The sequence below is a fragment of the Hemicordylus capensis genome, chromosome 4, assembly GCF_027244095.1.
Source record: "Hemicordylus capensis ecotype Gifberg chromosome 4, rHemCap1.1.pri, whole genome shotgun sequence".
Taxonomy (NCBI): Eukaryota; Metazoa; Chordata; class Lepidosauria; order Squamata; family Cordylidae; genus Hemicordylus; species Hemicordylus capensis.
In genome coordinates, this window is record NC_069660.1 from 104,902,363 (window position 1) to 104,919,101 (window position 16,739).

Sequence of the window (16,739 nt, forward strand, 5' to 3'; positions counted from 1 at the left end):
GACTATTGTTCAAAGATAAGATCGTAGGTTTTCAGCTTAATCATCTATTCAGATGTGAATGCTGCATGATCTTATAACTCATTGTGTGTATATTATCCTTATTTTCACTGTCTTGGTTAAAATCATGCAGTTTAACTCAATTCTACATGAAGACAAAAGTTATTAATAATAATTTAAACTCACAAGTTGTCTACAATGTGCTAATTCTACAGTCATGCAAGTTGATCACCAAGTAGTTTTTATTTTATTTATGTGCCTTATATTTATTTGTGTTTTCATTGTCATTGATTTCACTTCATAGATCTATGTGGCTGTCGTTGCCCTGCAGACATAAATGGCACACAATAGTGGATTATTTATTTCCATCTTTCTATAGAGCATTTGAAATCAGCAAATGTTACATATAATGCAATGTTATAAAGAGTAATTTATGTGATTTGTACTGAATGTGAATAGAGCTACAGTTGTAGCTGTAGCAAGCCAAGCAAGAAATTCCATATATGCTGTTGACTCTGAAAGTTTATTGAATTGCATTTTATTAAGCAGAGTCATAACACATGAACCCCAGAATGCTTTCTCCACCCATGCTGCTGGAGGACCCAAGTTCATGGGCACACATAGTGGCCTCTGATTTCAGTCTATATCAGTGCTGATGAAATCAGTGAAACGTTTGTGCTCAATTGAGCACTTACTCCACTGAATTCACTGAGATTCAGCCATGCCTTTTTCAGTTGTACCCAATACATCCTACCAGATTGCTACTTAACTGAGCACATCTGGAAGGAATGACTTATGAGACAATTTCTGGACCTCAGCTGTTTTCTGGAAGGTGATTGGCTTGGTCTCATTGAAATCTCAGGCTCCGTTTTTAATTTATAGGTAGCTGGCATCTCAATATGTAACCAAAACAGAGTTTATCCATCAGAGACCTTCAGACCGATCAAGCAGTCTCTTATTCTTTACTTTCCCCATACTGTAGTCAGTGTGTGTAGGAGTGGGGGATCCCTTCTTAGATATTAATATCTCATTGAAACTTTTTTCTTCTTCTTCTTCTTCTTTTTTTTTGAGATATACTGTTGTAGTTTTCAAGATTAAATCAGTGTATTAGGCTGCAATTATTGTTCTAATACTCGGAATTAAACCCGTCCTGGTGTTTCTTGGTTTTGGACTAAGTTGTTACATCAGTCCATTGAAGTGAGTCCTAAATGAGATTCATGAGCTGAAAGTCATTCCCCTGTGGGCTCACATGGCTGGAATGCCTGACCTTCACACTGAGCATCATTCACACCTTTCCTTGCCCAGATCTTATGACATATTCCAGAGTAAACCCACCATATGCCAAGAGGAGAGTGACGCACAACAGACACCACCTCTGTCCATGTGATGCTGCTCCTACAGCTGTCTACTTTGAAGCACAAAATGCTTGCAGGCAGTTTGGAGGGCTCCGCTTTGCAGCCTGTTGCGGGTGGTAGGCAGCTGCATATGGAGCCCTTGGCTTGCCAAAGAAAATGGAAGTTGTACAGACACATTGCAGCTTATATTTCACTTAGAAATATATTATAACAATTTGTTGTTTATAGGTAAATATTAATGCTGTCTTCATTTAACATTTTGGAAGCAGGTGTTTTGGCTATTCAAAGACAAATATCACGAATAGCAGAGACCCTGTTATCGTTTTGGCACACACATACACTTGCATATTCAAGCCCAAGCTGCAGAAAACAACAAACAAGATAGAAGAATGATAAGCTGGAGCAGCTCTAAAACTCTGAACATGCTCTGAGGGCAAGTTGTGACCCTATGTCCAAAATGACTTGATTCAGGTTGTTCTGTGCTCACTTGAAATCAAGGGCGTAGCCGAAGGACAAATTACCTGCAGTAGCTGAACAAATTAAATATGTGAATAAAACTGTTAGCAAAGGTGGTACACACACCACACACCTGGATATGAAATACTGTATAAACAAATGTCCAAAACAAAATTACATAACGTTTTCCTTCATTTCGGACGGACACTTGTTATTACTTTGACAAAACACAGATGTGCTCTGTGGTCCTCCTATACATTCACGTCCTTCCAAATTTTGCTGTTAGCAAGGCTGATCTTGCTACTGAAAACGTTGCTACAGTACAACATTTTTCATGCCTATCAGTGACTATTCAGCCAAGTACATCTACATAGTGCTATGTAGCCATTTAGCTAGGGTAGGCAGCTTCTCCCCCTACAGGTTAGTTGGGGAAACAAGCAAGGCAGTAGAACAGAAAATCAAAATCAGGACTATTTCGATGGCTAAAACTTGTCTATGGAGATTATTCTGCTGTCAGTGTGCTTTAGTCTAAGCTCTCTATTTTGGTTCAGAGGTCAAAATACGTAATGCATGGTTAATAAGCACATCCCTCAGTGTTTTTCATCACAATTATGAGATATCTCAGTTTCACAGCAACCAGATCAGATCTGTGAACATCACAAACCCATTCATATTGGAAGCTATTGTTTTTCTCCTTAGGTAGTAGCAGATACCCTAGGCCCTCTGATTCTTGTTTAGCCGTGATGAGTGGTCAGTGTGATTACAGCAGAACCTATTTTTTTAGGATAGGGTTTTTTAGGCTAGCCTTCAGTAAAGGTTGAATTGACCAATTAATTAACAAAACATCTTTTGCATTCCACAAGATAATGGAAGTCTCTCTACTTCTTAACACTTGAAATAGAATATTTACATACTTTAAACATCAGTATTTAACCAACCAAAATCAATATTTTTGCTTCACCTTAAGCAAACAAAGGGTTCTTAGGATTAACCCAGATGATCCCTAGGCCTGTGGTTCCGTTTACATTTTTGCACACGCTTCCCTGTTTGTGGAGAGGGCAGGGACAAATTGAGCTGTTCTGTACAAGCCCACATTTATTTAAACAATAGCTTAAGTAATGTTAAGCCTTTGATAAGAAAAATATATATAATCCATTGACTGAAAGTAAGGTGAAGAATAAATTTGTTCTAGCCAACAACTCTGTCTCAAATCCTTTACTGGGATAACGTTTAGGCTCTAGATTCAACAATGGGGAGAAGTAACAAAGTTATTAGGATGGCCAAAAATCTTTATTTCAAAGCATCATCTCTCTTTCCAAAACATGTCCAAATCATTACAGGAAATGAAATGCCTACAGAACAGTTAACCCAGAATCAAGTGAGTGATCAACATAGGTGCATAGCTAGGGGAGAGTGGGCTTGTGTTAGTCTCTCTCCTTGCAGTCCGTTGAGCATGCCAGCCATGCCCCCTGCGTGTGACATCACATGCAGGGGGCCATGGCCAGCACTTGGGAGGATTGGCGTGGCACTCCAGAGTTCATTTCCCAGCCGGCTCCATTATTGGCTGGGTATTTTCCTCCTTCTCTCCCTCGCTCCCATTCAGCCAATCATAGCTCCGCCCTAGATCTACACCCTTGTTGTTAAGAAACTCACTAATATTGTTACAGAAAATGAGAGAGTACATCTCTTTCCTTTCCACAAGGAATTCAAAAATAAGCAAGGAAGGGGAATTATCAGTTCCAAAAGTGTCATATGCATATTTCTAATCACTTAGTCTCTCTCAAGTATTCACTCTGTTGATTTATGTGAGGAAGTGAAAAGGGCATGTGCAGTCAGGAGAAGCACTGATGGGGAGGATGCATTTGGGGTTCCAATTAAAAACCAATTTAAGACCCACTGCATTCATGTAGCAGCTAAACTGGTGCAGGGAATGGTTATACATTTATAGGGAAATAAAATTAATGAATGTGTCATTAATACATATCTAAATGCCCTTGAAACTTGAGAGAGAATAACAATCTTAATGCAAATCCATACCACAGTTACTACTTGATTAATTTGATACTGATTTCTATTGTTCTATAACGATACAAATCATGATCCCTTCCTCCTCACTTTTTTTGGCTACCTAAGATGCTGATGACCTTTTTCAGAACTACATAAAAATGGTTCCCTGGGAGAAGCTTTTCTTGTGCAATTTGAAACTACTAAATAGCACAGACTAATTCTATATTATTAGAATCATTTATAATTCCGTATTTAGATCTCAGAAATGAGCTTCTGATTTGCTTAAAGCACTGGTGGAATTCCTGTAACAGGAGGTTTACAGCTGCATGACAGTAATCTGAAGGGAAAGCCTTACAGTAAATAGGGCCAATTGTCATGTGGTACTGTTTCCATGGTACCATGGTATTCTTTTGACTAGCTCTGTATGAACTGTAGAAGAGGAGAAAGAGATTGGACAGCTTTATATTAGAAAGCAACACAGGAATAATTGTGAACTCACATTTTAGGGGAAGAGCTTCCTAACAGGATTTCACATTACATGAAGGGGAAGGGGGAAGCAGAGTTAATATGTTTTAATTGGCTGTGATTGTTAGATCTGGTTTATTTAATATTAATTGTATAGTAGACTGTTTTTTTAGACTTGGATTCTTTGATTGAAATAAGAGCAAACTGAGTGAACTAGTTCTTTTGCAACCTGGAATGTAAATGAGAAACTCCAACATCCTGAATAAAATTGAGAGTATGAATAACTTCTTTTAGGAACAGGATATGAAAACAATCTTATGTTCTGCACTGCAGATATTTGCATAGTTTGATGAGGGTACCATAAATCATAGATAATTCTCAGTTAAACACTCAAAATACTTCTCCTTTGTGATATTCTAGCACAGAATTCCTATTTATATTTTAGCATGTTAAAAAAGGGAGAGGCTTTTGTGTCTTTTAAAAAAAATTCTGCATGCAAATATTGGCTTTAAAAGTCTCAGTGATTATGAAGGGATTTTCCAGAATGGTGATGCAGTATTATGAGGAGGAGGAGGAGGAAGGCTGCTTGCCTCATTTTGACTAATTTAAATATGCACAAGGCTTCCTCCATTTTAATCTTCTGTTTGCAAAGATGGCTATAATGCTAAAACGGCAATACCTACAAAATACCTCCTTCGTTCAGTTCAGTTAGCTAACCTGGAGTGGAAGACCCCCTTCAGCCAGCTAAGCAACCAGGACTATTCATAATTCATAAGTGCTTCAAGACAGCTTGCTGGGAACATTTGGACTAGCTTTTGCTCCTTCATAGCCCCTCATCATTTTTGTGTTCTGCCAACAAAAATATTCAGCAATACAGTCTTTTTTCTTTTTTCTTTTAACTGGAATACAAACCTTGGTGTTGTCTTGGATGAGCAAATATCCATGACTACTGAAGTTACTGACGTTTACTAATATTAATATTTTCACTGACTGGGAAACTAGGGTATCCTTGTTCTTGAGGAATTCCTCCTGATCTACAAATTCTTCATAAGGGATTTATCGCTTGTGGTATTTTCCCAAAATGCCTGAAGCAAACTATTTGTTATCTGTTTCTTGGGGTTATATCAAGGTGGGTTTAAATTAAGGAAAAAAGCAAGTGATTTATTTCAGCTGTTTTCTGTAGAGTGAAGTATGTATCAGGTTCATATTGATGTTACTTTTTCATCATAACTGTATTGTAAATAGATGAATAATTTAGAATGCAATGTAACATTGGCATATAGACTGAATGGGCTGAAAATGTCTATTACTTTAGGTTCATTAACAGTGTATTTTTATGTTATCACAATAATCTAATCAAATGCTATGTTGACATTACATTTTTCCTTTGTCAGAAACTTATATAAAATGAAATTGCTTTTATATTGCATGTGAGAAAATGATTTTTATAATACATGTTTTAAAAAGTGTCTTATGAAGTGTGAAACTAAAAACTGCTATGCAATGTTAATACTTTTCCAGAATTTCACAAATATATTTTTCTTTTGAAGATACAATTTTTCTCAAAATTTAATTAGACACAATTATAGTACTAAATTCCACAATGTGGTGTAGAAGATATTTTTTAATGCATGTGTAGTTTCTCCCTAAAAGCATTATTTAAGGTTTTCTGTATATTCTAGATAATACCCAGTTTAACATTGAAAATAAATTAGAAAAACTGACAGTTTGATTTCTCCCCCTCCTAATTATTACAGTTCAAAAGAATGTTGAACCGGGAGCTGACACACCTTTCGGAAATGAGCCGATCGGGGAACCAAGTGTCTGAATATATTTCAAATACTTTCCTAGGTAAGATATCTTACACAGAATACATCTTGTATGGGAGCATGATTTTTTAACAATGGCCAGGATTCAAAATGCCTGAAAGGTGCTTCTGTATGGGCAGCCATGCAGCACAAACTTTCCTTCCAATCCCAGTCCACCATACTACCCAACAGCACCCTTCCTAAGTTCCTCAGGGAACTTAGGAACTGTCTCTGATGTAGAGAAAGGAACTGTGGCCAGAAAAGGGAAAATGCAAATGCCCCAGGGCACATATGGAAACACATGAGCTTATGCATAGGGCTCTGTGGATCCTGGTGTGCAGGACAAAATGCTGCAGGATTAGATTCCACATCAGAGGTTCACCCCACCATCCTGACTGTGATGGACTGAGATAAAACTGGGAGATATGCAGAGGGCAGGCCTCTTTCTTTCTCCCTACTAATGTCACCTCTGTGGAGGGGAGAATATAATTAATAAAATTTAAAAGCACAAGGACATATATCAAGTTGGGAGGCTGGAAAACCTAATCTTGGAGGTTGTTGCTTAGCAATCATCCAGATTTCCCTGACTTTGGAAAGGCAATAGGTGGAGCAGGGTGGTTGCTAAGCAACACTCTATGCTTCTTCAGACGTTTGTGCCAACCTGTGTCTGTTCATCCTGGCTTGTTAAGAATCCAAATGCTACAGCAATCCCATTTCATTGATTAAGTCCTGTACAGCAGTCCAATTGTCGCCTTTTGGATGTTCATCGGTTGCTCTGAAATAGTGATTTTTGCTTTGAATGCAGCCATTCTCAACATGTCTGTATTGTATTACTAGCTTTTGAAATACTCAGTTTTGAAGATTTATATTGTGTGATTGCACTTTCTGTGTAAAAAGATGCAAATATTCTTTTTCCTTTTATTAATTCATTTCAGACAACACCAACAGTGAAATTATCACTTCATCCCTAATAGTGAAGGACTAACCCTACCCCTTTGTCACCTCATCAGTTATACTTTCTGTTATTCAGTTTCCCAAATGCAATGAAATAAAATGTTTGCAACTCTTTTTTTTAAGGACACATTCAATTGGGGGGTGGGGTAATGACTTGCAGCCTAGATTGTGTGCAAGTTTATTCAGAGGTAAACTTATGGCCTACATACAAATTAAGAGTTGCATATGAGAAAAGCTTCTGAGTGTGCATGGAGAAGAGGAATGGTTTTTTTGCAATCCCGCTTCCCTTTGCAGCTGCATGAGCCTCCCAAAATATGTCCCTGAAGGTTCTGCAACCTTTAGGAACTTATTTTCAGGAGACACAGGTGGCTGCAAAGGGAAGGGGGCAACCGCTGAAAATCACTCTTGAATGCATGCACTGATGTGTTCTTTGCATGCAACGTTTAACCCCCAGGGACATTTTTTTGGTTGGCACAGACCACTTCTGGGGGAATGTAGCCCCCTATCCCGGCTGCATGGAGTTGAGTTAGATGATCTCTTCAGAAGTACCAATGCTTCACTAGTCTGCATATCAGCCACTGCTTATATAGAACTAATATTGCTTTACACTTAATGCAAGCAGCACGTTATGTGAGGGCTATATAGAACTTGACATAGCACAGTCCTTGCCTCCTACTGACCCTTAGATTTGCATAACTAAAGGTTGTTCGTGACTGCCTGTCACCTATATTGGGATAATAAATCTATAAACTGCCTGTGGTTTGTGGTAGAATGCCCCTTATAAATTTTGAAAGAGAAAATGTGTAAAATAATCATATAGATTACCTTGTTGCTTTAAGATGAAATGGTGACCTATCCTTAATGCAAGTCCATAATGTAGAGTTTTGTGGGACATCACATATTCAATAGCATTACTAATTCTGATTATCTGTTAGAGTATTTAGAACACATTTTTGTAGTTAATTTAAATTACTTCTGTTGCAGTGGTTTTAATTAAGTAGAACAAAAGCAAATTGCTCTAAACAGAACTTCAAAAACACAAGAGATTACAAAAGCCTACATAAAAGGGTATGAAAAAATTTATTTTAAAAATCAAGTGCCAGTATGCAATTTAGTATATGGCTTACATATACATATTATAAACATCATCAAATTTGGGGGGAAGGGTTGGATTTTGGGTTAGGGTTTCCCCTCCTCTGTTTTCCTAAAAAAAAGTCAGGGTTTCTTTCTTATATTTTAAACATCTAGCAGCCTTTCAACCATAATTTGGTTAATATTTTTCACATGTATGGATTGTACCAGATGGCTACTGCATGTAAACAGATATGGGCACCTTGATGTTTGCTTACATACAGCTGGTGCAGGGAGAGCCCAGCAAGCGCAGCAGGGCTCACCAGGCGAGGGTGCACCGGGAAAATGCCCTGCTGCTCGGTGAGCCAGTCCGAGCCTTTGAACTATTATTATGAACTAGTATTTTTCAGCCCGTTATAATAACGGGCGCTAGATTTTTTTTTTTCCCTTTATGCCTTCTTCCTCCGCCCCCTCCCCACCTGATTAAGGGCCAAATCGGCCGAAACAATTGCCGCCGCCCACCCACCCACCCTCCCAGCTGCCCAAATCCTCCTCTCCGCCCCCCCCACATGATTAAGGGCCAAATCGGCCCTTACAATTGCCGCCGCCCACCCTCCCAGCGGCCCGAGTCCTCCTCCCCCGCCGCCTCTTCCCTGGCTTTGCTTCTTCTTTGCTTCCTCTTCGCCGCCTCTTCCCTGGCTTCGCTTCTTCTTTGCTTCCTCTTCGCCGCCTCTTCCCTGGCTTTGCTTCTTCGCGGCGGCCGCTTCTGGCCACCCAACATGGCCGCCTGGTGCTGGTGGTCGTGTCTCCCTTGGCGTGTTCTGGGCATGCGCTCCGCGCATGCCCAAAACAGCCAAGGGAGACACAGACACACGCCACGGACGGACACCAAGGCTTTTATTATAGAGGACAGTAGCACCAACCTCCATGTTAGTATGGAGTTTCGGACTCAGCAGCTGTGATATCAAACCCAGTTCTAATCCTGTTTAAATCAGAATCTTGGTAGATGGGTACACAGGCATTCCAGGGGCTGGAGGGGATATCATCTCCCACATTTCACATTGAATTGTGAACATAATAACGTTTTGCTACATATATAATGATTTACTGTGTTTTGTCACAAAATAAATGTAACTTATTTTTTTTCGTCTTATATTCTCACATGTGGGCAACTGAATCAGCATAGTATTGTAATACCCAAGATTCCTTGACCCACTGTCTTTATCCACTCTGTGATCAAGTACATTTTCTGCATCAAAATGTCTGCTTGAAAAGTAATACTGATATCACCAGATTAGCATGTTCAGTTAAACCTATCCTCATTAAAGGGTTTTCCCCCCATCTTTGAATTCATTCATTATAAGACTTTATTATTCATCTTTATAAGAAATTATGACAACAGTAGTAATGATTGTTTTGACTTAAAAGTAATTATAATACAGCATCTAAACACTATAAATCGAATTATTAAAACTATTTTGAATAAGGAAGTAAATCTTAAGAATAACTATTATGCATATGCCATATTAAAACAAAAGGTGCTTATTTCAAAAGTTTGAACGCTGAGTATAACAGGTTTAATAAATGTGATACATTTATTTTTTATTTTTCCTTCACAGACAAGCAGAATGATGTGGAGATTCCCTCTCCCACACAGAAGGACAGAGAGAAAAAGAAAAAGCAGCAGCTTATGACACAGATCAGTGGTGTGAAAAAGCTGATGCATAGTTCAAGCTTGAACAATACTAGTATTTCAAGATTTGGTGTGAAAACAGAAAGGGAAGACCATCTAGCAAAGGTGTGTATAACTCACTGTAGTTATTATGGTATTTTTTGTTTAAGGTGTAAATGGAAGAGAGATGGTGTTGCCCGGCTGCTTTAGCACATCAGTTAACAAACAGCATTTACCTACTTGTGTGCGGCTTTGTTGTTTTGTTTTTTGCAACTGATGTTTCAGACTTGAGGCTGTCATTTAATCCAGCCTTGCTTTTGAAAAGTGTATATCAACATCACCAGAACAGCATTTTATGTGCTTCAACTGACACTGAAATGAAACAGTTGACATTGAGTTAGAATCAGAAGGTCCCATTGCTCCCTTGGGAGGAGAGCTGGTCTTGTGGTAGCAAGCATGACTTGTCCCCATAGCTAAGCAGGGTCTGCCCTGGATGCATCTGAATGGGAGACTTGATGTGTGAGCACTGCAAGATATTCCCCTCAGGGGATGGAGCCACTCTGGGAAGAGCAGAAGGTTTCAAGTTCCCTCCCTGGCTTCTCCAAGATACGGCTGAGAGAGATTCCTGCCTGCAACCTTGGAGAAGCCGCTGCCAGTCTGTGAAGACAATACTGAGCTAGATAGACCAATGGTCTGACTCAGTATATGGCAGTTTCCTATGTCCCTATGGTTCTTTCCCCCAGTATACAATTTGCCTTTGAAATTTCTGTTATGATGGCGTTCAGAAAACAGTGTTACCATGTTCATAGATGTGCTGGATGCAGTTCTGGAAGGTAGCAATTAGGGGTGTGCAGATCGATTCGGGTACAAATCGATTTGTACCCACATCTAGCTGATTTGAATGGTTTGGAGACAGAACAAATAACTCCCGTGGTCCATTGGCTAGATTTGGGTCCAAATCAGATTGTGCCAGATTCTATTCGAATTGCTTCTAGATTCAGATTCCTCTTATCATTTCCCCCAGATTCCCAGCTTTCATTGGGGGCAGGGAGCTAAACTCTAACCTTTATAGAAGTGGAGTTATGGAGCAAAATGTGTGGTCACTATTTTTCAATTTGTTGGATTCTTTGGTGTATAATAACTTTTACTCAATGAATCCCTATAAGGATTCATTACACACCTTCATTTCTTCTATTCGTTTTTACTGTCTTTGGACAGTGTCAACTGCCATGCACCAACTACACCCCCCAGTCCCACCCGGAAGGCAATGGGGTACTACTCAGTTTATGTTCTAGGAATTTTTTCAAGTGTTTAGACTCTTTGGTGTTGAATAACCTTTCCTCATAATGAATTCCTATGAGGATTCATTACACACCAAAGAGTCTAAACACCTCAAAAATGTCTGAAGTATAAACTGAGTACCCAGCGGTTTTTGGCTTGGGGGGGCGGGGTAGTTGGCACATGGGATGCCACTAATTCCCCAATCCCACCTACAAAGCAGTGGGATCAAAATGAACAGAAGAAATGAAGGTGTGTAATGAAGACACCAAAGAATCTAAACACTCCAGAAATTCCTAAAAAATAAACTGAGTACCCCATTGTGTGGGGGGTGGAGGGGAGTTGGAGGGTTAGCTGACACATGGCAGTTGACAGTTGGCACTGTCCAATGACAGTCAAAATGAAATGATGGCGTATAATGAATCCTCATAGGGATTAATTATGAGGAAAAGTTATTAGACACCAAAGAATCAAAACATTTAAATATTCCTAAAAAATAAACAGAGTACCCCACTTGCCTTGCAGGTGGGATGGGTGGGTCGTTGGCACATGGCATTGACAGTTGGCACTGTCCAAAGACAGTCAAAATGAACAGAAGAAATGAAGGTGTGCAATTAATCCTCATAGGGATTCATTATGAAGAAATGTTATTATGCACCAAAGAAGCCTAATACTTGAAAAATAGTAACTGCACTTTGTGCTCCATAATTCCACTTCTACAAGGGCTAGAGCTTAGCTTTTTTTTTTTTTAATGAAAGCTGGGGCTCCATGTTAGGGTTAGGATAGAGTGACTTCAAATCCCCATTATTTCCTATGGTGCTAATATACAAAATCAATAAAAACAAAAAAAAATCAATAAATATCAACCACATGCCCCACTGCCTTGAAATTAGGGTGGTAGGTGGCAACCATGGGGACCTACCCACCACCCAAATATGGTGCCCCTAAGGCCTTTATAAGTTGTCCAAATCGACCCAAATCTGAATTGAATCAAATCCAAATTGAATCTGGGGTGATTCAGGCAGACAGATTCAGACACAAAACAAATCAAGGGTGACTCAATTTGGGTACAAATTGAATAAAAAAATTGATTCGTGCACATCGCTAGTAGCAATATTAGTGGCTCTCAGTGACGATACTGAGGACATGCATCCTCTTATCAAGGTTGTCTCTATTCCTAGAATATTTAAGGCAAATAAGAGAAACTGTGATACACTGTTTCATGTGATATACTTCCCCTAAAGTATTTGGGACTGGCCTCTATTAGTTGGAAAAGGCTGCGATCTTGGAACCCTCTTATTTAATCAGCATGCATAAAGTCTACATTATCAGTTATTTACAGAACTATATTTAAAAGTCTCTCTGCACATTGTAATATTCAGTAGCACCATTATCCATTTGTCATCTTTTATTTTCCACCTACTGTGTAAGGTGACATACCATGCTGCAAATAATTCTCTTATGCTTCGAGTGTGCTCTCTACTTCATTATTATTTGATACAGGTTATCTCTGGTGCCTTGCATGTGCCAGGTTCTCCTGATAACTATGCATTAAGTTAAACTGTAAGAAAATGGTAACAATAATTATTTGAATTTAAAATACCTCATGGTCTTATCGTCATTGTAATTTTTTTTAATCACTGTGTTTTTCCTTTAGGAACTGGAGGATCTGAATAAATGGGGTCTGAACATATTTAATGTTGCAAGATACTCACACAGTAGACCTCTCACGTGCATTATGTATGCCATTTTCCAGGTTGGTAATTCCATAGAAACTTGTTGCTATTTTTCCCTTCAGTGGCTGCCTTTTGAAAGGTTGTCCTTAACCCCACATGATGAAGCCTTTACATGTGTATATGTGTCTCACCTTATGCAATTTTAATTCCTTAAACAGGAGAGAGATCTACTGAAGACATTCAAAATATCATCAGATACCTTTATAGCTTATATGATGACTTTGGAAGACCACTACCATTCCGACGTAGCCTATCACAACAGTCTCCATGCAGCTGATGTAGCCCAGTCAACACATGTTCTTCTTTCCACTCCAGCCCTGGATGTGAGTAGAGTTTATTTCTTAGACACTATTCCTATTGTGATGATAAATTGATTTTACTGGATAATTCCAGTTTTGAGTGAGATGAATATACTTTGTATGTAAATGTACAAAGCCAAAATTATATCCAGCATTCAGTTGCTTTGGCAGTACATCTGGAATGCCACATTCATGCTAGGTAGTTACATAATTTAACCAGTTTCCACACTGGAAAATTACTCACTGGTTAGAATTATTGGACAAGATTGTAGGGGTTTCATGGCTGGTTCATCAGCTTGCCATTTGGGTGAAGCTAAAAATGCCATGGATTTGAATAGGAACTGTGGGTACCGCAAAGATTCCATAAATACACTATGCATATGGCCCATAAGTTGCTTTGCAGACATCCCACCTTCCCAGTCTCCTGACTGGCCCCAGTTTTCTATGCAGCCACACTCTCTGTGTGAGTCATGGTAGATTCCTATACTGTGAGATCTTGCTGTTTTATTACCAGTGTGAATGGAAGATGTGTAATCAACAAAGCTGTTGAACATGTGCTGGTTTAATTCAGGTATAGTGTATATAAGATTAATTTAGTCATTAATTTCTAAGATGGGACCACACACTTAAACTTGTAGGCAATGCTCTTATAGCAAAACTTTCATTTTCCCATGGAAATGAATGGAAAATTGAATGCAATGACAATCCTTGCTGCTGCGCAAGCGCAATGGGGCGGGATGCAGAGTTGTGTCCTCGGCACATGAAGGCAGGCACAGTGCCACCATCTTGCCTCACCCTGCATGTGGCCAGGATTGGCCAATCAGGGAAGGAGCCGGGCCGGTTACAGCACTGGTTGGCCTCTATGCAGACAAGTTGGAGAGTGCGGATGTGGGGTAGGCAGATTGATTAATGGTGTCTGGCCAGAGGGCCATGTGAGGTGAGGGGTGGGGCAGGGCACAGATCTTCAGGGTTTTTGTGGCCTGGGGGGTTGGGCATAGCCCCTTCTCGGTGGGGGGGACCTCTGCTCACCACTCAGAGCTCTGTGGCTTAGTTTGGGGTGGGCTATCGCCCTCACCTCAGCGGGGGAAAGCCTCATGGAGAGAGGAAGTCAAGACCTGGTGCCTGACAGAATCAGTACCCAGCCCTTTGCCCTGGTGTGAGGCAGCCCTCCCTAGGAGGCTGTCTAACATGGGAGGAGTACCCGAGCTCTGGTTAGTTAGGTACCTCGTTGCAAGTCTTATTTCTACTGTACAACAATAAAGTGGCCCTATTTTATTCCATTTAAGCATGTCCTGTCTTCATTGGGGCCTGAGGTGCAATGCTTGTACTTTCCATTCTTTTATCCTTCCAAAGGGAGTATTTGGATTATTGAAACAAAGGCAGGCATTTCAGGTGGTCCTGAAAAATGTCAGAAGAGTGATGGTTGGTCCTGAAAAAGACTTCGTTTTGAAATCTATGTGCCATGTCAAGAAGGTTGTTGTGACTAGAAAGGCTTTGTTTTCTAATGCTTATTTTAATAAATGCCAGTAATATATTTTCTGTAGGTGAATGAGTAAATGGTTTGTAAGTTCATAAATGTGAGGATTTTATTTGCTTATTTTTGCCCTAGGCTGTCTTCACTGATCTGGAAATTCTCGCAGCAATTTTTGCAGCAGCAATTCATGATGTGGATCACCCTGGTGTCTCCAACCAGTTTCTTATTAACACAAGTGAGTTCTGTGCTTGTGGAATACCACCTCCCCCACCCTCCAAAAAATGGCTGCCCTGATGTGAAAAATTACTCAGAGTAGTCCCACTGAAACTAAAAGGACAAGTTAGGCATTATCTAACTCGTCCTTTTAATTTCAGTGGGACTACTTTGAGTTTTTTTCCTCATCAGATCAGCCATGATCATTAATTGTTTCTTCCCTGTGAAACCCATTTATTAATGAGATTGTTAAAAAATCATATGGCTAGGAAATTTCATTCATATATATTATTAATATTATATTCATGTTCATATTATATCATAATATATAATATATCATAATATATAATATATCATAATATATCATATTATTCAGGATTCCTAGTCTGTTCCGATTAGGAGCGCGCTCTGACGCTATAAAGTTCTTATAGAAAGAGCATTTTGAGAGTGTCAGGCATGCTAAATCTGTGCACTCAGAGTTCACAGGCCCCTTGGAACTGCACTGAGCCACTGTACTGTTTGCTGCTAGTACAAAGAGACAAATATGGAGTGCAGAGCAATGTAAGCACCTAAACCAGCAACCAGCTAAACTCCCACATTGGAAATAACTCCTAAAGTGGACTGAGAGGGTTGTAAGTAGATATTCACATGGGCTGAAGTGCATAAATAAAGGCAATATCCAGGTTTAAAGGCAGTACTCTTCTGAATATCAGTTGCTGGGGAAGGAATCAACAGGAAAGGGTTGTTTCCTTCACCCTCTACTTCTGAATATAGGATGTTGCACCAGATAACCCCCCTGGTCTGATCCTGCAGGCCTCTTTTTCTGTGCGTAAATTAAAAAATGAATCATATGAGAACCGAAATGGCAATGTAAAAACTCATCCTAGTAGCTGGGACTCAAAACCTAAATACAGCACTTTTCTTAAACATTTTCAGAAACATAAACAAGATTCCTGAACAGTTGCTAGAGTATTAACATTTAGGCAATACACAATTGAACAGGTGATTGACGGAAACACTGGAAAATACAGCCAAATTACTAATGAATCCTAGTTCTGAAACCTTTTGTTCCAGTTGTCCTTTGGTTCTTCTGAAACATAACAACTATAATGTCATCGAGCTGAGGGCCTCAAGAGACTGAAATGCTGTCTCACTGGTTCCAATATGTTGTTCCCCTTGTGCATCATTAAGTCTTGCGCCAAAGACTGTTTTCCTGTGTGAAATCATGCATTGCAATTAACTGTTCCCTCCCTTCACCCTGCACTTTTTTGACAGATTCTGAACTAGCTCTAATGTACAATGATGAATCTGTGTTGGAAAATCACCACCTTGCTGTGGGTTTTAAGCTGCTACAAGAAGAGCATTGTGACATCTTCCAGAACTTGACCAAAAAACAGCGTCAAACTCTCAGGAAAATGGTGATCGACATGGTAAGAATTTGGTACCTTCCAGTCTTGCTACAACTCCATCTGCTGCTGTATAAAACAGAAATGCCTTTCTACTGCCCTGTACCATTTACCAATAATTATTTCTCCTTTTGTATAGGTCCTGGCAACAGACATGTCGAAACATATGTCCCTTCTGGCTGACTTAAAGACTATGGTGGAAACTAAAAAAGTGACAAGTTCTGGAGTTCTCCTTCTAGATAACTATACAGACAGAATACAGGTCTGTATAGGTGCTCCCGATGCTGTGATGCTACTTTAAATAATTTTTTTTAAGCATTCATACATTTTGATTAAAACTGACTTTTGAAGGAATCCGAAGAAAACATTGGTCACTAAGCTCTTGTTGAATGAGGAAAAGCTGTGTTCTCACCACACTGTCATATATTAAATTAAGGCTGGGAATGATGGGAGTTGTAGTTCAGTAACAGCTGGTTGCCTACGCCTGTGTTAGTACTTGATTCTGTCCTCTGCTGTTCAGAGGAAGGTCTTCCAGGAAAACTCACTTG

At 39.5% G+C, this 16,739-nt stretch overlaps 1 protein-coding gene across 15 annotated transcripts in view; it reads left to right on the forward strand.

Moving 5' to 3' along the window:
• Positions 1 to 16,739, forward strand: part of PDE4B (phosphodiesterase 4B) — a 442,933-nt gene that overhangs the window by 420,136 nt on the left and 6,058 nt on the right. For 14 of the 15 annotated variants that reach the window (XM_053250556.1, XM_053250551.1, XM_053250550.1 and 11 more), the window contains 7 exons: positions 6,038 to 6,131; positions 9,733 to 9,911; positions 12,721 to 12,819; positions 12,958 to 13,122; positions 14,708 to 14,807; positions 16,061 to 16,215; positions 16,331 to 16,453. In XM_053250556.1, coding sequence (XP_053106531.1) covers positions 6,038 to 6,131; positions 9,733 to 9,911; positions 12,721 to 12,819; positions 12,958 to 13,122; positions 14,708 to 14,807; positions 16,061 to 16,215; positions 16,331 to 16,453 — 915 coding nt within the window. Of the gene's footprint in view, positions 1 to 4,302; positions 5,410 to 6,037; positions 6,132 to 9,732; positions 9,912 to 12,720; positions 12,820 to 12,957; positions 13,123 to 14,707; positions 14,808 to 16,060; positions 16,216 to 16,330; positions 16,454 to 16,739 lie in introns of those variants that run through there. The other variant, XM_053250566.1, reaches the window with a different exon arrangement.